At 38.1% G+C, this 24,607-nt stretch overlaps 3 protein-coding genes across 7 annotated transcripts in view; 2 read left to right on the top strand and 1 right to left on the bottom strand.

Annotated features, from left to right (window-relative positions):
- The first annotated feature begins 798 nt into the window (after nucleotides 1-798).
- On the top strand, nucleotides 799-21,745 carry CEBPZOS (CEBPZ opposite strand). 3 transcript variants are annotated; one of them, XR_006781719.2, is made up of 6 exons: nucleotides 799-844; nucleotides 3,544-3,659; nucleotides 4,927-4,971; nucleotides 5,562-5,646; nucleotides 15,967-16,108; nucleotides 21,159-21,745. XR_006781719.2 is itself a non-coding variant. In XM_045809070.2 (5 exons), the coding sequence occupies exons 2-4, from the start codon at nucleotides 3,545-3,547 to the stop codon at nucleotides 5,642-5,644; spliced, it is 243 nt and encodes an 80-aa protein (XP_045665026.1). In that variant the 5' UTR covers nucleotides 799-844; nucleotide 3,544; the 3' UTR covers nucleotides 5,645-5,646; nucleotides 5,777-11,570. The 3 variants fall into 3 exon arrangements, 1 of the variants encoding a protein (XP_045665026.1); XR_015725286.1 differs by lacking the exon at nucleotides 799-844 and adding an exon at nucleotides 13,611-13,799; XM_045809070.2 differs by lacking the exons at nucleotides 15,967-16,108; nucleotides 21,159-21,745 and adding an exon at nucleotides 5,777-11,570.
- CEBPZ (CCAAT enhancer binding protein zeta) lies at nucleotides 5,495-24,256 on the bottom strand. Its single transcript, XM_045809060.2, has 16 exons — nucleotides 24,053-24,256; nucleotides 20,323-21,824; nucleotides 17,446-17,677; nucleotides 16,712-16,892; nucleotides 15,311-15,399; nucleotides 12,664-12,717; nucleotides 12,057-12,159; nucleotides 11,891-11,959; nucleotides 10,466-10,532; nucleotides 9,005-9,105; nucleotides 8,201-8,258; nucleotides 7,715-7,908; nucleotides 7,206-7,295; nucleotides 6,752-6,813; nucleotides 6,591-6,672; nucleotides 5,495-5,817 (listed from the first exon to the last, which is right to left on the bottom strand). Exons 1-16 carry the CDS (start codon nucleotides 24,206-24,208, stop codon nucleotides 5,678-5,680), a joined length of 3,180 nt encoding a protein of 1,059 aa, XP_045665016.2. The 5' UTR covers nucleotides 24,209-24,256; the 3' UTR covers nucleotides 5,495-5,677.
- Nucleotides 24,257-24,607, top strand: part of NDUFAF7 (NADH:ubiquinone oxidoreductase complex assembly factor 7) — a 43,714-nt gene continuing 43,363 nt past the window's right edge. For all 3 annotated transcript variants that reach the window (XR_015725285.1, XR_015725284.1, XM_045809064.2), the window contains exon 1: nucleotides 24,257-24,403. Coding sequence is in view for 1 of the 3 variants with exons in the window: in XM_045809064.2 (XP_045665020.2) it covers nucleotides 24,349-24,403 (55 nt within the window). In the remaining 2 variants the exon portion in view is untranslated. The remainder of the gene's footprint in view (nucleotides 24,404-24,607) is intronic.

Below are 24,607 nucleotides of genomic sequence, written 5' to 3'. Positions count from 1 at the left end.
AGTAGGGGCCTTTTGACACTAGTAGCAATGGATCATCTAATCTCCGCAACCTCTCGTCAGGTAACTGAAAGAGCTCTATTTTGAGGATCCCAGACGGGTTGCTCTTTCTCTTTCAGTGGAAGAATGGACAGCAAACTTCCTAGGTACTTATTAATGAGGAGATCCCTGCTGCCCCTGCTCCTATGACCACTACAGAGGGTTGGGACTTTGGCCAACTTCTGTGCCTTGGGCATGACAAAGCAAAGGAACTTCATTCTGGCCGCTTGCATCTGTCTGCTAGAGTTAGCAAATCAGGGTCACACTGGAAATGTACAGCCTCCCAAAGAAGCCTTTGGGAGGGGTGCTGGAGACTTGGAGGAGGATGAAGAGGACTTATGAACTGGGGATTTTGAGCCTTTGCAATCTAGGGTTAGGTTTGGAGCAGGCTAGTTACCCCTGCCCACTGAAGCAGTTCTACATTTCTAACAAACGCCAAGGTGATGACCATATTGCTGATTCTTGGAGACTATCACACTTTGGGTTGCAGAGTGTAGAAAAATAATTGAGCATAGGTTTTTCAAGTCACTGTCCTAAGTTCAAATCCAATTTTATCTCTTGTTAGCTCTGGGATTGTAAGCAGGGTAAAATTCTCTCCTCTGTAAAATGAGACATTCATAGCACCTATCATGACACAGGGTTTTTGTGAGGATTAAATAAATTAACGGACACAGCCCTGAGTCACAATCTGCTCTCAGTAAGAAAAGCACAATAAAAAGTAATTACAGTGTGGGGCGGGGCCAACGCCAGGAGGGGCGGGGCTTTGCCAACCCTGGCGCACGCGCAGTCCTGTGAGTCAGCGCCTCAGGTAAGAGAGCGGTGGCGTTAGCTGGGTGTCTTGACTTGGGCTCTCCAGAGTTCGGAGTGGGGCAGGTTTTTGGGGGGCCTCCCTAAAGTTCTGGAGTCATAGGGAGGAAAGTTGGGTGTCATTATATCCTTTCAGCGGGAGAGCGCGGGAGAGGCCCGAGTGTTTCCGGGTCTCTCGGCGACCTTGCCGCGGCGGAGCAGTGCGGCCTGCGCTGCCCGCGGAGTTGTTTGCGAGCCGGGTGGGGGTGTCCGGGGAGCCCGGGCAGGCGGGAGAGCGCGGGGGGCCGCCGGCGTGGCCTGGAGACTCCGGGGCGGGGAGCCGCGAGGGCCTGAGGGTCGTGGGTAGCCAAACTGAGGCAGCTCTCGGAAGCCTCGCTGGTGCCTTGGTTCTGGACCGTGGGAACGTGGAAAAAGCGCTTTAGCTAATTAAACCCAGGGATGCTGAGAAACCTTGCTGTCTAGAGTGCGAGAGACGTTGCCGTTTGATAAATCGTTTTGCCTGCGATGCTGAGCCCCGTGGATTGCCAGCTGTAGTGCACAGATTGAGGCGTTTTAGGACGCAACATTGAACGTTTGTGTTAAGGTTGTGCACCCTAATCAGCTTCTTAGCCCAGTGTGATGTGAACCCCATGGTACACAGCCCTGCTTTTCTTCGAGCCCATTCGAGGACTGCTTTCCTTTACTTATTTACTTACTTACTGATTGATTGATTGATTGATTGTAAGCTCCACGCCCAATGCGGGGCTTGAACTCAGGACCCTGAGATCAAGAGTCCGTGGTTCCACCTACTGAGCTACCCACGTGCCTCGAGGACTGCTTTATTTTAATACCACCTAAATTCCATCCTTCTCCAAAATCTCGTCTAATCTTGTTCTTTCTCTGCCAGATAGTAACGCAACTTTGTAGTGGACAAGTATGCCTTTGGTGGCCTTTATCAGCTAGGCTTTTTCAGTCGTTGTAAACACCTTTCCTGAAGCTGAGGGACTTGTAATGTAAAATGTGTGTATATGTGTGTGTGTGTGTGTGTGTGTGTGTGTGTATATATATATATATATATTTTTTTTTTTAAGGTAAATGTTGTAACAGTGTTATTTGTACTTTATTTTTTGAACCCTTAACCTCACCTTCTCCCAACAAAACAAAACCCAAATTTTCCTTGGATTCCTTATACTGTGGATATTGATGCAGGCAGGCTTTATTTTTAATTTAAAAAATTTTTCACCCATTGCACATTAAAAATTACCCTAAGAGAGGTCCCTGTACTGAGCATGACTTACTTTCTGTCAGGTAGAGTATTGTAAACAGCACAACAGTTCTCCCTTCCCACCAACTCACCTGCCTGTTGGTTATGTATAAGTTCTTCTTTAACTTCCTGCTTTTTTTTTTTAAGATAAGAATAATAAAGTTTTAATCTTTTAGTCCCCAGGGTGATCACATTATCAAAATGAGGGAATTTTGGAGGGAAGGGACACCTGGTAAAGAGATTAATTAGATAATCCTACAAAATAGGGTATTTAATTACCCCACTCTCAGGTATTGTGAAAAGGAGTCGAGGGAATGGCATGAATGCATGGCCATGAGCAGAGAGCTGGGACTGTAGAGTATTATAGTTCTTATTGTCTCTGCACAGAGGGCAGAGAACAGTATGACACAGAACATACATTGGACAGTATCAAAATCCTGAGATTAAAAATGACTGGTTTCTCCTATTGTCGGCGTTATAGGGAAGCAGAGTAAGAACTTGCATTTACATTTCATACATTCAGTAAAAGTCATATATGCTATTTTTTAAAGATTATATAGCCCTTTCCCTTGTTTCGCTTTTATGTTGGAGGATAATGAAGACTCCAACCCTTTTCTTGATTAGCTTTTATTTTAGTTGAAGAGAATCAAGATCTAAAGTCTAGTTTGCCACTTACTGGGTGATGGTGGTCAGTTTTCCTCCTAATGTGGTCTAGGGGCCTCTTGTATAGAAGTCATTTGGAGCTGCTTGCAAATGGGCCGATTACTGGGTTGCTAACCCTAGACTTGCTGCATCAGAATCTAGGGGAACTACAGGACTGGGGAAACTGCAGGTTGAGGCCCAGGAATGTGCATTTTTAACAAGTCTTTTGGGTGATGTAATTAGTTTGAAACTACTGTTAGAATAGCAGCTGCCCAGGAAGAAGTTGATTTGTTGCTCAACTTTGTATAAAATGTTTGGGCTGTGGCACATAGTTCAATATATATTGTATTAATAAAGGAAAACCTCCGGCTATGAAACATCTACAGACACTTACACAGAATAACCTTACTTTTGTAGGGTACTTATAAAGAGCTTTCACGTATGGTGCCTGTTAGATCATGTCTTAATTCCTAGTTTAGCTTAAAAGAAATGATTTACCCTATCAATATTCTATATTCTTAGGCAATTAAAAATCTTAATTCCATAAATTGTTAGTTCTTTTTTACAGTGCTTTTTTGTTTCCTCTCCTTTTTGTGCTTTATCCAGTGGTGTTATTGGTTCATTGTGTGGGGTGGAGATTGAAAACTAGGAAAGTGGGACATACCAAATACAGATAAGCATACAGTAGTAACTTCAGGGTTTTATCCCTAAATCATTCAGACTGTGGGAATGAATTGGAGTTGTTTTTGTGGAAATGGTATTAAGTTTGTGTATGGTCATTCAGGTTGACATGTATTTGTTATTGTTGAATTTAGGATGGTCCGCACCATGGAACCAGTGGCAAAGAAGATCTTTAAAGGAGTTTTAGTAGTTGAACTCTTGGGTGTTTTTGGAGCATATTTTTTGTTTAACAAGATGAACACAAGCCAAGGTAATCCTAATTCAGAAGTTAATGTTTTCTAGAGGGGTGTACAGTTTGCTAATGCATTGAGGTACTAAACAGCATTTTTAGAGAAACTGCTTCTTCAATGTATTAGGCATTTTGGGTTGCTGGAGGGGAGGGAGGTGGGGGGATGGGATGGCTAGGTGATGGACATCGGGGAGGGTATGTGTTGTGGTAAGCGCTATGTATTGTGTAAGACTGATGAATCACAGACCTGTACCCCTGAAACAAATACGTTATATGTTAATAATAATAATTTATATGGCATTTTTATGGACACAAGAAGAAACTTGGTGTTAATTATTGTGGACTTAATGACTCTTCTCCCTAAATAATGTTATTTGTTTGTAGACTAGGGAAAATGTTTCACATTTTTATGGATTTTAGTAGTCTGGGTCATAGAGCAAGTGTCTGGTCTGGCTTAATTTGGGAACACAGGTGAAGAAGTTTGGCCTGCTGCTATACCTCATTGTTTGGTAGACTGAGAAGTGGTGGCAGAGCTGAGTTGTCAAGTAACCATTTTCAAAGGCTATCAGAGTTCCTCCTCTGTTCTCAATAACTAGGTACTTAAAACGTTTCCCATGCCACTGGCTGTCCCCTGAAAGTACTGCGACACATTCTGGAGGGAAATTTTATATTTGAACCCTCAACTTTTAAAATGAGGAAGGGCTGCTTTCTCTTTCCCTAGAGCAGGTACTAGTAGTCCTGGGGGTGGTGGCCATCTTTGAAACTTGTCATTTGTCCTCTTAAGGTATTTTACTGGAACACTGTGCTCCAGGATGCACACACAGTCACTTCTGAAGTGTAAGAGTATAAAAGAAAACATCTGAACAGTATATAAAAGCAAATTCAAGTTTTTAATTCCGTGACAAGATAAAATGGAATCCATAAAACTATTGTGTTTACAGATCCCATTTTACCTTGCTATGGAATTAGAAATTAAGACTCTATCTCAAACTTCATAATTACATAAGGGAGTTACACATTAACACTGAAAACTTACTTTTCTAAATAAATTACATCATATATACAGGCCAAATTTGAAAAACTCCAGAATAACGCTGGGGGGCAACATGCAAGGCAACTTATACCCTGTGCAGGAGAGAGTTCCTAATTACCAGAAGGACCATAATACATTTCTCATCTATAGGATTCCTATCTCATAGACCCTAAAGCTAGCACTAAATTATGTATTATGTTTTAATACAATGAATTTCCAGTCATGTCTAATTTTAAGACTTCTTTTTTCCATCAGATTTCAGGCAAACAATGAGCAAGAAATTTCCCTTCATCTTGGAAGGTATGTTTTTCCTTAAGACTATAAAACAGCCTTTTCAGGTAGCCTTTAAATGAAGTAATTTCTTTAGGACCAATTAAGGGTTAAAGGACTTTTTATTTTGTAATGTCAATTTCCAAGACAAATTACTGTTTATCCCTATTTTAGCTCTTTCTGAGGACACAGGGTGGCAAAAATTCTCTTTTGGAGATGAGTAGCTACCAGTGTTTAAAAACATTGGAATGAAACGTATCTGAGGTGGTGGTGACAAACCACAGCCTTAAAACTTCAGCGTGACCTCTGGCTTGCTAATTTCTTGGAGTTGTTTCTTTCTCTGTCCAGTAGCGGTAATAATGCCAACCTTATGAACTGCAAGGATTAAACAAGATGACATTGTGTAATCAGCACAATAATCTGGTATAAAGTAATGCTTGATAAATAGTGCTCATTACAGTGATTAGTACAGACGCTAGAGGGCTTGTACATGAAACATGTATCCTACTGTCTTTTTCATTTTACCATGTAGAAATAAGGAAAAGAGGCTTGATTTCTCTCAACATAGTTTAATTTTAACACTTTTACATGATTTTATAAATGACTATATTTATTTATAGTTTATTACAAATCCATTGAACAGTCTGGGATGTACGGAGTCAGAGAGCAAGATCAAGAAAAATGGTTGAATAGCAAAAATTAGGAGTAAGTACAATTTATAATTTATTCAAAAAACTCATTTTCTTTGCTTTTTAATTTTTTGAGTGGTTTTTGGCCTCCTCTTTTTGAAATTTTTCTTTTTCTTGATGATACTTTTCACATCTCTGTTGTGTAGCCAGTCATCGCGTTCAGCCTCCCATCTAAGCTGTTTGAGACCTTTGAGGGGGAGAAGAAAGATGAGCACACCACACTGCAGACTGCTGGCCCCACAGAGTAAAACAGGAACTTCTGGTCTGCCATGGCTTACAGTCATTTCCCAGCCACTGTCCAAACCCCCTGCTTTTGTTTGTTGCTTTCCTTTGGCATTTATTGTTAAAGACTACTGTTTAACAAATAAAAGATGAGGAGAGGAAAGGAACAAATGCTCTAAAGATTTTATTTCCCCTGAACACTTTCATTGGCAAAAGAACAGAAGCCAGTAACTATCAATATCAGAATTAAAATGTCTATAAAGTACTTACAAAGTTACTTAGCAAACTCACATTACATAAAAACAGCCTGCCTTCCTAAAAAAACCTGAAGTTAAGTGTTTAAAGTAACTAGTCTTTATTGCTGTAGTCTAAAATGCTTTTTTAATCCTACATGCTCCCTAAACAGAGATGAAAAAGCCATTCCTTCCAGGCTATAAAGAACCATTTTATTCATCCTTACTAAAAATGGTCCTTCAAAAAATATTTACATCTTCAGAAGTTCTAAGATAAGGCCATTTGAAAACCTCCATAAAAAATTCAAGTTACTTGGGCGCCTGGGTGGCTCAGTCGGTTAAGTGTCTGGACTCTTGATTTCAGCTCAGGTCGTGATCTCAAGGTTGTGGGATGGAGCCCTGTGCCTGTTCTGTTGGAGATTCTCTCTCCCTCTGTGCCACTCCCCCCTCTCCACCTCCAAATAAATAAATAAACCTTAAAAAAAAACCAATTCGGGTTACTTACTTGCATTATCTTTGTTAGCCATGGCATTCATGCCAATGTTATCAAACTTGGATCCCATATTTTCATCCAATAGGTGGCCAAACTTAAACAGAGATACATTTATTAGAAAACTCAAAACAATGTGGAATAGCTAACGTCTTAAAGCAGTATATTAGTCTCACCTCCTCAGCAGATACAAATAGGTTGGAGTCATTGAAATTTCCTTTCTTTTTTTTTCTTGGTCCTAAAAAAAGTACAAGCCTAGATTATTAAACTGTAAATCCAATGATTCTGGAAAAATACACATCTTTTTTAAAAATTTTAATCGAAGTATTGTTGACACACAAAGTTATATTAGTTTCAGGTGTACAACAGTGATTCAACAATCTTTCAACATGGTTTTGTTATAAAAAGGTTGTATTTGGATTAAAATACAGAATTACAGTTATCTTCAAGCACCATTAAGTAGCTCACATTTAAAGACAAATATAATTTATTTAAGAGTTAGTATCCTAATAAAATTGTTGAGATGACAATAAAAGCAAAACCAAAATTATACTAACCAATTTAGAAAATTTCCCAAAATGATAATGAGTAGTGACTTTTACACAGCCACTGCTTAAGACATTTTCTTACCTTGAAATGATCCAGCAAAGTCAAAATCATTTGCACCTTTTCTCTTGCTTCTCTTTGTCCTGATTTTAGAGCTGACTTCATCATCAAGTTCTATTCCCCCCAAACAAAAACAAAACAAAAACAAAAACATGCTATTAAGTAATTTAAAAACAACAGAACTGCTATAGGGCTAAGATAAATGATGAATATTTTGATTAACTTTAAGAAATAATTCCTATTCTAACAGCAACAAAAAAAGGGTAATTTAATAGCTCAACAGGTATTGTGCAGAGCGCCTAATTGCTGATTAAAAAAAAAAAGCTCAAAACTCAACTGAAATTTCAGTTCCAAATAAGAGGGGGAAAAGGTCCTATTTAAATTTCTAGCCAAACTGATTATTAATTTGAATACAAAGTAATATTTAAAAAATGCTTCAACAGGAAAACTAGCCTATACTGAGGAAGAAAGGAAAAATACAATTTTTTGCCTTGAATTTTAAAAATGCTTACTTGGGGAAAAAAAATGCTTACTTGGAATGCCCTCACTTTCATCATCCAACACATCCATGAATGTTCCTCCATCTTCATCAATTTCAGTAAATTCTTCATTCATACTTCCTAAGGAAACTTCATCATCATCCAAGTTATCGAGGCCATCATCACTGCCTTCTGAATCTTCATCTTCTGGGTCTTCCTTCGCACCTTTTTTTTTCTTTTTCATGTTGCTGAAGAAAAACAACAACGTGTAGGAGAGAACATTGTTTTCTAAGGTGTTTTTTGGTGATTAGCAGGGTACTAGGCTATTAACAAAGTTACAGACAGCCTAGAACCTCTATTTAATATACTAACATGCATTATAAAGGTCTAGAATGAAAGTACTATATCCATTTCCCAAGCTTATTTCAATAAATTTCTCCTACACATCACAGAGTCCTGTATTCTGTTCTGAGGAAATCAATTTGAGAAATGCTGAGAAAATCGTTTTTTAAAAAACAAGATTGAAGAAAAGTATTTTACCCAGCAAAATCAAGGTCATCCTTTCCAGAGGTGAAACAATTATCATCTTCAAATGTGTCTGTCAGAGAACAAAATACAAATTGTCAGATATAGCAAGGAATAACAAAGTTGCCAAGTCTTCTACCTGAACGAATTAACAGTCATTCTATTTATGAGAAGCAAGCACCAAAATGATATAAATCTGACTACTGCTGGTGTGTTTTATTAATCTACATAAGCCTGTGAATATACCGACCTTAATTAAATCCCCAAACTAAAATGGATTCCAGTTAATTTTTACGGCAAGAGGGTAAATATCAAAATGATATTTAGCAACTGCAATCCTTTTAAGTGCTTATTTTTAGTAGATATAATACAATGTGCAAAAAAAGTAAACTCAATGTAAGCTTTTCTAATTTCCCATTTTTTGTTTCAGTCTAAATATAGATTAAAATTTTTGTAGCTCTGTTGATCACAAAGATGAAACAGGAGGCTACTGCTACCAATAGTGCAAGGAAGTTAGGAACAGTAAAAACAGTTTCTCTTCGGTAAGAGATCAGGATGAGTATATGCCTTAAGAATGAATATACGCCACATAAATACAAATTTATTTTTCCCACAAACTGTCCACGCACAATCCTAAGTCTTTCTGGAGCAAGTGTGGGTGAACTGCCATATGCCATCAAAGTATTTCTTACTACTCCATTGTCATTTGCATGGTATTCTTTTCTAAAACTAAGATTCCTACCACTAATATTCCATGGTTCTATAAGTTAACAGAAACAGATTATTTTACAGATTAAACAGTCAACAAAAACAAATTACCAATCATCTTTTCAAACTCTTCATCATCCACATCTTCTATACTTTCTTCATCTGCATTCCGTTTTTGTTTCTCTTTAACAATAGCAACTTTCTTATAATACCTGAAAAAATGCATGTTATATATTTGAAAATTTTACTTTTTTATTTTTTAAGATTTTATTTAGAGAGACAGCATGCATGTGTGCACATGAGGTGGGGGGCAGAGGGAGAGGGAAAGAGAATCTCCAGCAGACTCCTTGCTGAGCATGGAGCCTGATGCAGGGCTCAGTCTCACAACCTGGAGTTCATGACTTGAGCAGAAACCAAGAGTCAGACACTCACAATTGACTAAGCCATCCAGGCGCCCCTATTTGATAATTGTATTAAAGGGTCCATTTTGCTATAATCAGAGCACCTATGACCAGTGACACAAGTGTAAAAACTGTTAACTCAGCTGGATATAAATGACTAAAATTTGTATTTATCATAAACAAAAGTTTTGAATTTAAACAGCAACTTCTGAACGCAAAGTATAATAAATTTCAAAGATTTAGGATTTAGTTTTTCATAAAAACAGCTGAACCCATCTTAATTAAATGACTTGGTAAAAGGTTGTTTTAGTGTCAACACTAATGTGTTAGAAATAAGACAAAAATGTGGCTCTAGACAACATCTAATCACAGTATTTTATCAGACCCATTCTAATACTAGGGGAGAGTGAAACTTAGCATTCTGCAGATGGGATCATACCCTCAAAATTCTTCACACAAAATATTTTAAAAAATCAAATGAAACAATTAACCAATCAGAAAACAATAAAAATACTAGTAAGTTTAGACTTCTCTATTTAACAACACAGTGAATTTTGCTAATTGGGCTTAGTCGTATTTTGGACAAATTACTCATGAGTTGCTTATCATTATGTTAGACCGATAACAGATTTAAAGCCTATAAGACAATTACTATATTAAAAAAAATAAGAGATTCAAGATTAGGTTTTACAAAGTCAAGAGTCATAAAATAAAATTTAAGCTACATTATTAAAAATATCCACAAATTTACTTGTTTTAAATTTCACTTAGATATTTTAAGATTAGCAAACTGAATGATTTATAAATTCCTTTAGCAAAAAAATAAGCTGATATACTTTTTTTAAGAGATTTTATTTGAGAGAGCGAGAGAACAAGCGAGCACAAGCAAGCACAAGGGGGGGGAGGAGCAAAAGGAGGAGGAGAAGCAGACTCCCCACTGAGCAGGGAGCCCAATGTGGGGCTCAATCCCAGGACCCTGAGATTATGACTGAGCCGAAGGCAGCCCCTTAATCAACTGAGCCACCCAGGCATCCCAACTGACATACCTTTAGATTTTTTCAAGAGAGACCTATGTTAATGAAGCATTTTATGGAATCTAAAAGTTTCATCTTTTTTCCTAAAAATTTAAATATTAATAGTTCCCCTAAAAAGACTGCATTAAGTATATTACCTGTAGAAAAATAGTTCATCCACTGGTATTTGGCTTTCTTCTTTTGCAAGGAACTCCTTACTGTTCACTAGGAAAACAGATTAAGAAAAAACTTTTATTAAAATAATCCTCATTATGTTATTCAAGCTCATAAGACTATATACAGCATACCTACAATTCTGAAGTCTCAAAATGTAAGGAAAGTGGACAGAAGGGATCTTCTAGTGCAAAGGACAGTCTCTGGAAAAGTCTGAGTGCAGGAGACCAAACATTTGAAACTGCTGGCTACAATGACATATGTAGCCATCAATGAATGCATCACTGTGGAAGAACGTTGTTTTCATTGTCCTCCAGCTGCATCCAGGACCCCAATTTTAAGTGAAATAAAATTAAAGAGTTCTCTTAATATCACTTTAAACTTATCATCTTGGGAAAAAAGACAATAACTCCTGCCATTCTGGAACAGGAAGTGAAGGTAAACAGAATTATCCACACTTTTACTTAATACTGATGAAAATTAAGGAACAAGAACAAGGAACTACAAGAATATTAGTTTTCTCTCTTCACAATCAAAATTTCTAACTCATCTTGCTTAAAATTGGATTTGGCTTCTAAATTTTAACTCTATTAACTTTGGGTAAGTCCATTTACATATCTGGACCTCTGTGAAATAAATCAGTTGGAAATTAAATGATTAATAAAGTACAAATTAACCCTAGTCTCTGAATGAAAATAATATAAAGAAATGTTTGCTCTGAATACAGAAACAGAATCAAATCCACAAGATGGGTACTCAGTACCCATAAAAAGTTATCACCTAATTTAAAATGATGCTCTGTGACAAAACTAGTTGTGGGTTTTCTGCTGAACCCACATTAAAGAACTTAAGATGGTCTTTAATTATAGCGGTGTGTGAATGGCTCAGTTGGTTGAGTATCCGACTGTTGGTTTTGGCTCAGGTTGTGATCTCAGGATTGTGGGATCAAGCCGTGCCTCAGGCTCTGTGCTCAGCAGGGAATCTGAGATTCTCTCTCCCTCTGCCCCTCCCCCTGCTAACACACTCTCCCTCTCAAAAAAAAAAGATGGTCTTTAACTCTAAAAGATAGTTGTATATGGGGGGGGGGGGTCACCAATAAAGCTATCGATGATATAAAAATGGCAAAATGTTGGTAATTGTTGAAGCTGGGTGATATTTACAGGGAAGTTCATTATACTATCTGAGTATTTACTTTGGATATGTTTGAAATTTTCTGTAATAAAGTTTAAAAAAATAAAAGGCCTAGTCAGGCACAGTAAACTTAAAAATGCATACACATTTTTGGGAACAAAAGATGGATAATATCTCTGCTTAGGTTTATTCTGGTAAAATGGAGCAAAGAATAACATAGTTTATGTTACTGACTCGTGCTTTCTTGTCAGTTTCAACCGTCTAGGCTTTATACTTACCAGCAAGACTACGAATATCCTTCATAAAATGTTTTCTTTTTGGCTGCAGCACAACGCTTTCTGTGTTTTCTGGAATGTAAAAATCAAGACAGTGTAATATAAAACCTAGTTGTATGCTTATTTATTAAATGTCAAGTGAAAACCAAATACTTAAATAGAAGCATACCTTTGCCTTTATGTGGCTTTGGATTTCGGTATACAAATCGATCTAAGAATCTCATTAATGTGAAATCCTGGAGTGGGTCCCCTGAATACTGAATATAACTTCCCTGAAAGGTGGAGGGGGTGGGAAGATTAAGAAAAAAAAGGAAAAACACCATCTACTACAATGCATCAAAGGCACATATATGCCATAAATGACATCTCATCCCTCTTTACTTAAAGAATTAAACAGTCATACATATACATACATATTTTATGATACACTGTTGATTTTATGGATAGGTAAACAATATGAATACTGTAGGTCATCTATTAACCAGGAACCAAACACTGATGTGGCCAACACAGCAAATGGGAAAGGGCAGTCTTCAGGAGAAAAGCCAGAATGTAATAAATTACTCTTGCAGTTTTCTAATATCCTGTATTTCTATTCACCACACAGTGGGAAGAATTACCTGCCGTACTGTATTAAACAAGTCATTGGTCCTTGACAATGGCAGAAAATGTTTTATGATTCTGTGTGGTGGATAGAAAACACTGTATGACCAATTATTGGTTATCTAAAACTAGACTATTTTTTCTTATTTCTTGACTTTAAATATTAGACTTACCTGAAGGATAGTCTTTGCAAAAAGGGCCACAGAGGGATGAAAATGCTCAGATAGCTTTAAAAAAAAAAAAAAGGAAAGTCAACTCTTACTACAGTTGTAAACCCAAAGAACTGAAACTTAAGCCAATACATTAGAGAAGAGTGAGTCTCAAAATTTTGGTCTCAGGAGTGTTTTATACATTTAAAAGTCAAGCACTTCAAGAGCTTCCTTAGTTTAAGTGGGATACATCTATTTACCTTATTAGAAATTATAACAGAAATTTTCTTTTAAATTTTTATTTATTTATCTCTACATCAACCGTGGGGCTTAAACTCATGACTCCATGGGCAAGAGTCGCATGCTCTTATGAGTGAGCCAGTGAGGTGCCCACAATAGGAAATTTTGAAACAATTATTTATAGTCCATTTAAAATAACAATGAGTCTATTATATGTTAATATAAATATTTTATGAAAAATGAGTTTTTTAGAACAAATAAGCATTAGCAAAAAAGAGTAGGATTGTTTCAGTTTTATAAATCTACTTAATGTCTGGCTTAATAGAAGACGGTGGATTCTCATATGTGCTTCTGTATTCCATGTTATTTTGTAGTTGGAAGTATATGAGACAATCTTGCCTCACACAGATATATATAGTTGGAAACAGGAGGGTTAACTGATAACCTTTCACATAATTATGGATTTTCTTCTTTGATACTACACCCAAACTGAAATTAGTTGCAATATGGAATCTGAAACCCTATCAATCAGCTTTTGGTACTTGCTACTTAAAATTAATTGGTCTACTTTGAATAGATCTTTTAATTAAAACCATGCCTTTGTAACACTGAGCATTTAGTCATTTGGAAAATACTGATTAAGTAAATTATGCAGTTCTTCCACAGGTTGGTTACATTATCACAAAAATCACATCGTTACTATCACCACTGATTTTTTTTTTTTTTTAAAGATTTATTTATTTGACAGAGAGAGACAGCAAGAGAAGGAACACAAGCAAGGGGAGCTGGAAAGAGAAGCGGGATGCCGGGATCGTGACCTGGGCTGAAGGCAGACACTTAACGACTGAGCTACCCAGGCGCCCCTAACCACTGATTTTATCAGAAAAGTTTTTACATATTGAGAAAGTGTCCAGTTCAAGGTAGTGGTTACAAGATTTCCAAACTTTTACTTTGGTTAAAAGCTTGAATTTTATCATTGACAACAAATATTGTCAGCTGTTTTGCTTGAAATAACAAGTTCACTTCATTCACTTTCAAGAAAATGTCTCCCAAATGCCCAAATCTGAATAACCAGTCTGTCAACCAGTCTTTTATGAACAAAGCCGCTGAGTTTACAACAAAATACACAGGTACTTTTCCCAAGACACAAGACAACCTCATTCTTAGCTGTGCAGCAGAAGTATGTTATGGATTCTTGCTGTATCTGCACATAAACTATGAAAAAGACATGTACTTTAGGGTCAAGATAATCACTAATTTTTTCTATTTCATCGTTTTTTTTTTTTTTTTTAAGATTTTATTTATTTATTTGACAGAGAGAGAGACAGCCAGCGAGAGAGGGAACACAAGCAGGGGGAGTGGGAGAGGAAGAAGCGGGCTCATAGCGGAGAAGCCTGATGTGGGGCTCGATCCCATAACGCCGGGATCATGCCCTGAGCTGAAGGCAGACGCCCAACGACTGCGCCACCCAGGCGCCCCCTGTTTCATCATTCTTATGTGATACTAGCTTTTTTTTTTTTCCTGAAGGTACACGACAGTGAAGAATATAATGGCTACTGTCCTTATCTGCGCTGAGGCACTAGCAGTTTTAGCCATCATTTCTTTTTTTTTTAAAGATTTTATTTATTCATTTGACAGAGAGACAGCTAGCGAGAGAGGGAACACAAGCAGGGGGAGTGGGAGAGGAAGAAGCAGAGGAGGAGCCTGATGTGGAGCTTGATCCCAGGACTCCGGGATCACACCCTGAGCTGAAGGCAGACGCTTAACGACTGAGCCACCCAGGCGCCCCTTAGCCATCATTTCTTTAATACCATCACTGCCACTGTCCACAGAGTGACAAAGGCAATAATGTGCCTTGGTATTACTATGAAAGTAGCTGTGACTTTGCAGACTCACTGAAAAGGTGTCAAGGGCCCACAAGAGTCTGTGTGGTAAGACACTTGCTTTTCCAAAGATACCACAGAAAGTTTATTGGAAATATGGGTTCCTCTAATGCATTTAAAAAGTAACTTTATTTGCAAACAGTTCTATCATCACAAAACTTCTCAAGGAGATCTAATGCATAAAGGAAAATCAACCCATTTTAAAGAGCCATTATATGCAATAATTTACCTACAAAAAGCAAAATTTATTTATAGCCATGTATAACATCCTTATTTTGCATCCACATTATTTAAGATTTGCTACATGTGAATGTAGGAATGTATAAATGTGTAAATTTAATGTTTATCAAAGACTACAGAAATATGGGTTATAAAGCATTACAGCTGGGTGCCATGCTTCAAATTGCTCCCTTATGCCAATTAACTAGTGTCTAAATAACTAAACTACATTGATCATTTACAAGCAAAATGGAAACTTCAAGGTGTTAAATCCATGAGGGCATATATAAAGCATTAATGAATTAAAAGACGATTTAACATTACTTTACCTTTTTGAGTTCCCAAAGACTTGTATTTTCAGCTCCACAGAATAAAGGGTTTCTACTGAATGGATCATATGTCTTTAACTGTTTGCCACCTGAGAACAAACAAAAATACTATATTTCAAATGCTTTATTCCTAGCCCAAGAGTTCACTAAAACCACCATCACTAATGTTGTCACCAGTAACTATAATATATACAGGTATATGTAAGGAACTATAATTTTCAACATTCTTAGTTAGCCAGGCATCCTACCTAGATTAAACATTCCAAGCCCCAACAAGAATTAGATATGGTACGCAGGGTAGTATTTGCTACTGAATAAACCAGGCAGCAAAAGATGCCCAAATCTGGATCAATTAGGTTATAAGGCTTAAAATGTCAACTAGCCTGAAGATTTTAAATAGGTCTAAATTCTTCTGGAACTTTAAGTGCACTGAATATTTCTTATTAAATTACGTCCAGGAATAATTCTCACTTGGAACAAGTTTTATGTTATTTTCAAAGAACTTCCAGAACACATTACAACAAACTGTCTACTTCACAATACACATGTTCATCATCCTTCTAAAGGATTATTCTCAGTTTAGCCTTCAGGGAAATTGATGGATTCTTTTAAACACTTTCCTGGTTGCTAGCATACTTCTCTTTTATACTTCATAGGCAAACTGAAGTTTGGGGAGATGGAAAAGTTGACCAAGAGTTCCACAACAAGTTTGAAGAAATGGACTGGCACATTTTTTGATCCCCAAGGTTTAGTGTGCTCTTCTTTATAGCTCAAATGAAGAGGCTGCATTTCGAAAAGGTATCTGCTTTAATTTCTAAGATCAAAATTACTTTAAAACGTGTTACTATTTGTAGTATTATTAATAAGTAGACAAGTGATTCACTATGTTAAAAATTTACTTCTAAGTTCCTGAATATATCTGGCTATAAAAGTTCTACTTAAAAAAAAAAATACGGAGGACTTCTAAAATGGTATAGTGTTAATTTCTATTAAGATCAAAGCGGGGGGGGGGGCGCCTGGGTGGCACAGCGGTTAAGCGTCTGCCTTCGGCTCAGGGCGTGATCCCGGCGTTATGGGATCGAGCCCCACATCAGGCTCCTCTGCTATGAGCCTGCTTCTTCCTCTCCCACTCCCCCTGCTTGTGTTCCCTCTCTTGCTGGCTGTCTCTATCCTGTCGAAAAAATAAAAAAATCTTAAAAAAAAAAAAAAAGATCAAAGGGGGGACACCTGGCTGGCTCAGTCAGTAGAGCATGCAACTTTTGATCTTGCGGTTGTGAGTTCAAGCCCCACGCTGGGTGCAGATTACTTAAAAAAAATTAAATCTTAAAAAAAAGAAAGATCAAAGGAGAATCCAATTCCTGTTTAAAAGTTCAAGAGAACAAAAAGATTTAAGAAGCTCACCTTTCAAATTATCAAAGTGCACCCAAGAAGCAGACTCTGATTTTTTTGTTACCATAGCACTGTCAGACACATTTTCTTCTGTCTCAGCTGTTTTTACGGTATCTGTTTCTTTATCTGCATTGGTGAATTTTTCTATGTCTTCATCGTCTCCTATGTCGATAAAATTCTCTTCATCAGACTCCTAAAACAAATGGTTTAATAAATCTGCATTAATCAACTGGAAGTCTGTATTCAGTTATGAAGAAGACCCACTTATTGCTATAATGGTGAAACATGAAAATTCCATCAATCAAATTTATAGGCACTGTATTCTTTTTTAAAATGTAAGAGAATTAAGTTCTGAGCCACAATTCCCTGAGGCTGGGATTTTTTACATGAAAACATTCAGCCCTCAAATTTCTGATATGTTATAAATAACCCTATGAAGTAGGGGCTACTATGTCCATTTCACAACTGAGAAAACAGGTTTAAGAGATCCACTAGCTCCCTAACTGTAATTACCTCATACAATTACAGGTTAGTGTAGTACAGTTTACTATGAGTGAAGGGGTCAAGCAACATGCCCACCTAGTAGAACTGTACACCTGGGACTAAAATTCAGGTCTGTCCAACTCCAGGACTCACACATGTTCATGCTCCAGAGAACTAAGTAAGTTGCTGTCATTGAAGCAAAGAAGAAAAATACCAATATATTTCAGAACCCACTCGATTTAAAAAGCAGTTGTAAGATATACCGGATGATCATCTAGTTGACTTCTTAAACCTGGTTTTGCTTTAAGGATCTCAGACACAAGGTATAAAGCTCCACATATGAATGGTGGCATCTGTTCGCAAGTAACTTGGAGTAACCTCTTCACAAAAGCCTTCACCCTGCGCAACACGATGTCAGCTTTCAGAGATTTGTAGATAAGATTAAGAAACATGGCTTGCTTAGAGCACATCATCAATCCTGGATCCAACATCTTCCTATAAAACAAAAACAAGATCAAATGTTTATTCATAAAATTTCTCTACAACCAGTAGTAGAGGCAACTGCTAACCTCGCTTAGTTAGGGATAATCTTCCTGTTTTTTTTAGATCAAGAGACCTAAGATGTAAAATGGAAGTCAATGACCAAAACAAAGAATGATGATCTTGGGGGAAGGTGGGAATATCATAGGAGAGACATTTTTTTGTGGTTTCTTTCCTCTTTTCCAAGGGGTTTTCCATTCTTTAGGATGACAGCATAATTTTTATACAGATATAGAACCTCACACGAAAGGCTAACCCAAAACCAAGTAATGAAAACTGACCTATGAAAGCAGTGGACTAGACCAGAGTTATTACCCTTGTACCACTACCCCCTACTTGGGGGACCAGACGCCTCCACATGATTCTAATGAACACACATGTAGAGTAGAAAACTGAACATGATAACTTTAAACTTTTCTCCTTATCCTAGCTGCTGAATCCTAGAGGTGCTCCAGCTGCTCTTGCCGTCCAGACATTAGGATATGCAGAATTCACACAATCCTCAGTATGTGCTCATGTGCAGTGTTGCTTCTTATTCTAAGCACTTCTGTGAACTTTTTTCCATTAATACTAGAAATGGGAATATCTGACCCTGTGAAGCATTTTCATATTGCTCCGCATACCCACTTTCCCCCATTCGTTAGTTCTTTAATTCTGGTGATACTGAGATATCCTATATTATTCAATATTTGATATTCAATTTTGTCTTCACATTTAAAATTTTCAACATTTTCATCCATTTTGCAACTCATTTTTAAAACACTTGAGAATTTAGATACGTGTGTCCCTGCCATTTGACAGAAAACACATTCTTGAAGTTTTTGATAAAACATATTTTTGTAAACCAAATCTTGTTTCCTTTATCTTTCAAATAACATTAGGTAAATTTTGTTTAAATGACTCTTAAGAAAACCAAAAGAAATACTGTAAGAAGGCTTAGAAAGTCCTTTGAGTAAATCCATCTGTGAGAGCTCTTAGCAAGCAGTAATTTAAAGAATATAAGAATGTACTCCTCACTTAGACTGTTGTGTTAAATACTGAGATATTAAATGGATATTAGAAAAGTATGTTTATGATAGATTCCAAACATTGTCCAAAAAGTTCTTATGACCATCAAAAGTAACAAAAAACCCCTAAGATCCCGAAACCTCTACATTTTCAGCCCTGGAACTCTAGAGCCAAGCTAAAGAAGTACTTACTACTTAAAACAATTGTACTCTTAAGAGTTATGGAAAGGATTCTGTGATTTTCTTTAGTGTACCTGTGCAATCAGTACCATGAAACATCATGAACTCCCAAAGCATGAAGACCTGGATTTGCCACCTAACTTGACCTTGTCATGGCTTTTTTTGCATAAATTACAGTACCTCACAGACTGGAGAAATGTTAAGAGGAGTAAACTTAAGGAATTCATCTGAGTAGTATTAGTAACAACAGCAGCCAACACCTGCCGAGCACTTACTGTGCATGAGGCACTGCTAAACACTTAACACATACTAAGATTACATGGGTTAACATACACATGAACTCGGTGAAGTCCCAGTTTTGTCACTTTTTAGCTATGTAACCTTGGGAAGTTTTATAATTGTAACAATAACCCTACAGGATAGGTGCACTCCTCTTCATTTTATAGACAAGCTGGGCCACAGTAAAATGGCATCCATTGTGTTTACTAATAGGATTTTAAAGAGGATTAAGTAATTTGTCCAGAGTTACACAGCAAACTAATGGCTGGGACTCAAATCCAGGCACTGTGGCTTAAGTTCAAGATATTAATCAGTACATTCTATTTCTCACAAGATATATGTTATGTAAAATTATTAAAATGAATTAGAAAGGAATATATAGCTTGTTGGTATACTTAAAGAATTCCAAAGTGTTTACACACTACTCAAAATATCATCCCTCAATAGGTGTGTGTCAGGACAACTACAAAATTCAGTGAACAAAATTTTAATCCCAATAATTTAAAAAATTCCAAAAATGCAACCCTAACCCTCCCTAACAGACTTTCTTGTTTACAGTCTGTCTTCCTCAATATGAATGTAAACACCTCTAGGGGTGGGAATTTCGTTCCGTGCTCTATCCAGAGCACCTAGAAGTGTCCAGCATATAGATGGCACCTAAAAAACTGCTGTTGAATGAATTACTAAATGGCTGTGTGAAGGACAGGAGGAAGAAATATAGGACTGAGGATGTGAGTGAGGGGGAAGGGAGTGAAGGAAACTTCAATTATATCTGCAGTTCTAATTTTTTAATATTTTAAAGACTTAAAACAGTATAGCAGAAGGTTAAAGTTGAAATATTAGGTGGTAGGATATGGATGCTTTTTTGGGGAAGGGTATTTTTCTGTATTTTAACAAGTTCTCAAAACCAAAAAATAATGTATGCAAAACATGTAACATAATTTTCCAACAGGAAAGCAAAGGTTAGTGACTTATTCAAAGTTGGTGATTAGCAAATGCTGAGGTGGGGCCTAAAATCCAGTTTTCTAAGTTTCTTGCCCCACAGAGTGGCAAAGTAGATGCTGTATATTAAATCACATTATTATTAAATCACGTTATTCCTCACATTCACCTATTGAAACGGTATGTACTTACCTATACAATGCTGCATAGTATCGATCTGATATCGTCTGCTGAGAGTTCATTACTTGGAAAAGCAACATTAAAGCCTGTACACTGGTATTAAAATTCACAACATGCAACACTTTAAAAAGCGTGTCCACCTGCTCCCTCACTTTGTCATCACCGGTCTGGGCGTAAGGGTATGCCCTATTTACTCCTGTTAAAAGGGCACTAAGCATTTTTGACTCAATATCTTTTTTCTTGATACAAGTCCGAAAAAAACAAAAATACAGAGTAATTAACTTATTAGCTAATTCACTTTCTTCATGGGAAAGGACCATTTGATTTAAAAAGCAAATTGCATAATATTGCGCTTTGGAGCTGATATTTGAGCGGAAGAGCAGCCTTTCTACTTCGCCACATACAACTCCTTTCATATTGGGATGTTTACAAAGCAATGTCTCTAACAGATGGGAGGCTTTTGTGGCTATTCTGTTCTGAGGATCTCCCAGTTTATTTACCACCTGCACAAGAAGAGCCTTTTCTTCTTCAGGTTTGTTACAAAGCAGCTCATGAGCTACAACAAGAGCTCGAGTTTTAGTGGCTACTAATGAATCATGACTTAAGGTTTCTAAGATCTGCACAAATTCAGCCACAAGGTGTTTCAACTGGTGTTCAAAATACCATAACATCAGCCTTCTATCTCTTGAGTCCTTGTTGCCACTGGACAACTGTTCTAGTTTGTTGAAGGGATGCTGGCTGAAAATCCGGAGTTTCCGACTGTCTGGCAAAAGGTCTGTAATGAGTAACTCTTTGAAAGTATCTAAAGCCATGAGGCACTGCTGTTTGCTACCCTTCTTTTTAACAAGGTTCACGAGAGTTTCTACAAACTGGAGTGTGTGAACAGCATCATCCTGAATAAGAAGAATCATGGCTGCCATCCTGTCACCTAGCGTCCCTGATGACACAATTGTCTTCATCCAGGTAGAAGAAGCTCCTTTTTGGTTGTTTGTCTTATTTTTGAATAAGTTGATTTCATGCTCATATAATTTCTGAGCCAAGATTTTGTACTTAGACACAACATCCTGAGGCTGGGGTTCCAAAGAATATTCATTGCTGTACTCCAGATCATACCATTTGCCTCCAGGCTTGAGTAACAATGTCTGTCTCTCAAAAAATTCAAAGATGTCCTGTTGTTTATCTTTCTTAACTTTTGGTGTGACACTGTTGTTCTCATAAGAATGTTGTTCTGGCTTCTTCTTATTTTTTACCTTACCGAGTGATGTCCTTTCACTTTCCGCTGCATTTTGCTTTTTATTATCTACTTTAGATACTTTTGCTTCTTTTTTGCTGGCATTTTCTTTTTTAGCTGGTTCATCTTCTTCAACTAAGAAAGCTTTTGCATACTTGGCCAAACTAAGATTTTGAATAAATGCTTCCAATTCACCTTGCTGAAGGTCATCGATTGCTCCTTTTTTGCCTCCATCTACCACTTCCTCATTTTCATCCAAAGTAGCCAGCATAAGGTAATCTTGCTGCAGTAAACAAAAGAAAGTTAAAAAATAAATTACAAATCCAAAGTTTAGAAAAACTTCAAAAGTTAATTTGAAATCTGTATCTTTACAATCAATTAAATTCAATTATCATGGTATTGCCTGGGCTCCCACCCTACAACCAAGTAGATATTTGATGAATCAAAGATTTACATGTAGGGAAAAAAAAGTTATAATAGGAGATTGCACACCATAATTAAAGTAATTTCAGAGTAGAGAAAACCTTTCCAAATGACATAAAATGCAGGCCCTTAAAGGCAAAGATGGGTAAAACTGTCATTCTCTCACACAAAAAACATACAAAAGTCAAAAGACAAATAATAAATTGGACAAAAAAGGACTGGCAACTGACATCAGAGTAATTGGGCTTAATATTTAATGTAAAAGTTCCTACACATCAGGTCATCAGGTAAGGAAGTGATAACTGAAAGATCTGCAAAGGATATAAACAAATGGTTCATAAGGGGAAACTGGTTTTTTAAAAATGTGAAAAGATGCTCAACTTCACTGACATTAAGAAAAATCCAAATTAAAACCACCATGATGCATCCATTTTCTAATCTGTCAGGTGAGGAAGATAAAATTGTGACAGGTGGTGTTGGGGAGATGGTAGGAGGAAAAGGCACCTTCCTACATGGCTGATGGAAATGTAAATTAGCACAACCTCTATGGAGGGCAACTTACTACCTTCACATCAAAATACAAGACACACGCTCTTTGATCCAGCAGTTCCATTTCTATCAATTTAGATTACATATATGTTCACAAACGTGGGAAAAGATCTATTTTCAAGATTATTTACTGAAGCATTACTTAAAATAGCAGAAGACTGATAACCTAAACATCCATGATAAATGGCTGGTTAGAAAGATTAAAACAATGATTTATGCAGGCATAAAACCAATGACACCACTTTATATAGTGATATGGAAGAATCTTTAAGACAGCAAGAAAAAATATACACAAAATATTATACAGTATCTTGTGTAAAAATAACAAGTGTGCGTTTGTTTGGAAGATATAAAAGACATAAAAATACGTGCTTTGGCTAGTCATTGTACAGCTAAAGATAAAAGTGGGAAAGAGAATTTTTCACCAAGTACTACTCCTCTTTTTTAAACGGAATTTTTTTTTTTTTAAGATTTTATTTATTTATGTGACAGAGAGACAGCCAGCGAGAGAGGGAACACAGCAGGGGAGAGGGAGAGGAAGAAGCAGGCTCCCAGCTGAGGAGCCCGATGTGGGACTCGATCCCGCAACGCCAGGATCACGCCCTGAGCCGAAGGCAGACGCTTAACGACTGCGCTACCCAGGCGCCCCAAAACGGAATTTTTTTGTAGCGCGTGAAATATTACCTATTCAAAAATTAGTACAACACAAGTACAGGGCAAACTGTATCTACCCCTGTAAACTGCATTTCTCCTGGCCCTACTTCTCTCCCCACCAATAGCCTCAAAACATGTGCTAAAAAAAGTAAGCCAAATTCCGTCTTGTACTTGCTCCAAACTCAGAGAAAGGCCTATATTCTGACCTCTCGGACCTCATTTCTTATTACTCTCCTTACCTCACTCTGCCTCAGCTACACTGACTTTGTTGCTCACAGGACAGCCTGGCTCACTCCTTTCTTTCCTACAGTTTTCTTCTCAAACATCTCAATGATGAGTTTCCCATCACCTCATTAAAACTGTTACGCCTTTCCCACTGATTATCTTGTTTTCTTCTTTTTCGTGGCACTACTCAGCATCTGACATACAATATTCAAAAGTTTGGTTACTGATTCTTTCCCTTAATTAGGGTGTAAATTCCAAGAGAGCAGAGGGCTTTAGACCGTAAACATGTGCGTCTACTCCATGAGAACAGAAGTTAACATTCCAACAACACTGGAGTTCAGAACACTGATGCCACGACGTCAGGACCCAAAAAGGTCAGTCTTCACCGACCTGATGGAGTGCCAGTTATAGATCAGTGAAATGACAGGGTCACCTACATCCTACGAAAGGCCACACTGTAAAAACGTTCAATTCCAAAGGGCTCTTCGCTTATAAACAGCAGTGGGAAAATAAGTGTGGGAAGCGCAGAGCGCATATTTCGAAGCTGGGATCTGAGTGCAAGACGCCCTCCCACGCTGCCGCTCGGGGGCGGCCAGGCCACTCGTGAGACCACTCCTCGCACTCTGTCCCGTTCCTTGTCCGCGAGTCAGAAGCCATTACCTTGGTGCCTCCAAGCCGTAATACTTCCTCCAGAGAGAACCCATTCTCGGCTTCATCGTTATCCTCCTCGTTGTCCTCGTCCGGATCTTCTACCGCCTCCTCTCCGCGCCAGGGCCGCTTTGCGTGGAACTCCAAAGGCTTCTTGGCGGCCGCCATTACCAGCAAAGCACGCGCAGAAGAGCCACAGCCTCCTTCCGTTTGGCTGAGTGACGTACTTCCGGCAGGGGCGTGTCCCCTCCCGGAAATGGCTTCACTTCCCGCCCCCGGACAGCGCGCTGCGGCGTGCGGAGTTCGGCATGAGCGTCCTTGCGAGGGGCGGCGTGGGGCCGCTGTGTGCGGCGGCTCGCGCGGGTAAGCGTTCGCCGCGCCGGAGCTCCGTTTGTGGGGGGAACCGCCTGGGGCGCCTTCCTCAGCTGCGGGGCCCTGCAGCGCTCTGAGCTGCAGGCGAGTCCAGCCTCAGACCCGGAATGGCTGTGTGGCGTGGGCACTGTGCGTGCTGTGGTTGCCGGCGCCTTGCGGGCGTGCTGCGGTCAGGCCAGGAGTCCGCTTTCCGTG

Source organism: Ursus americanus, chromosome 7 (assembly GCF_024610735.1).
Source record: "Ursus americanus isolate L20-20 chromosome 7, mUrsAme1.1.p, whole genome shotgun sequence".
NCBI lineage: Eukaryota > Metazoa > Chordata > Mammalia > Carnivora > Ursidae > Ursus > Ursus americanus.
This window is presented reverse-complemented; position numbering and strand designations above follow the sequence as displayed.

Bases quoted from the DNA above. Each gene is read 5' to 3' on its own strand.
- CEBPZOS (XM_045809070.2), top strand. From the start codon at position 3,545: ATGGTCCGCACCATGGAACCAGTGGCAAAGAAGATCTTTAAAGGAGTT. The intron at 3,660-4,926 runs GTAATCCTAATT...TTTTTCCATCAG, and splicing joins CAAGATGAACACAAGCCAAG to ATTTCAGGCAAACAATGAGC. The intron at 4,972-5,561 runs GTATGTTTTTCC...ATTTATTTATAG, and splicing joins ATTTCCCTTCATCTTGGAAG to TTTATTACAAATCCATTGAA.
- CEBPZ (XM_045809060.2), bottom strand. From the start codon at position 24,208: ATGGCGGCCGCCAAGAAGCCTTTGGAGTTCCACGCAAAGCGGCCCTGG. The intron at 11,960-12,056 runs GTATGCTTCTAT...TTTACATTCCAG, and splicing joins AAAGCCACATAAAGGCAAAG to AAAACACAGAAAGCGTTGTG. The intron at 6,814-7,205 runs GTAAGAAAATGT...TACTTTTTTTAG, and splicing joins CTTTGCTGGATCATTTCAAG to GACCAAGAAAAAAAAAGAAA.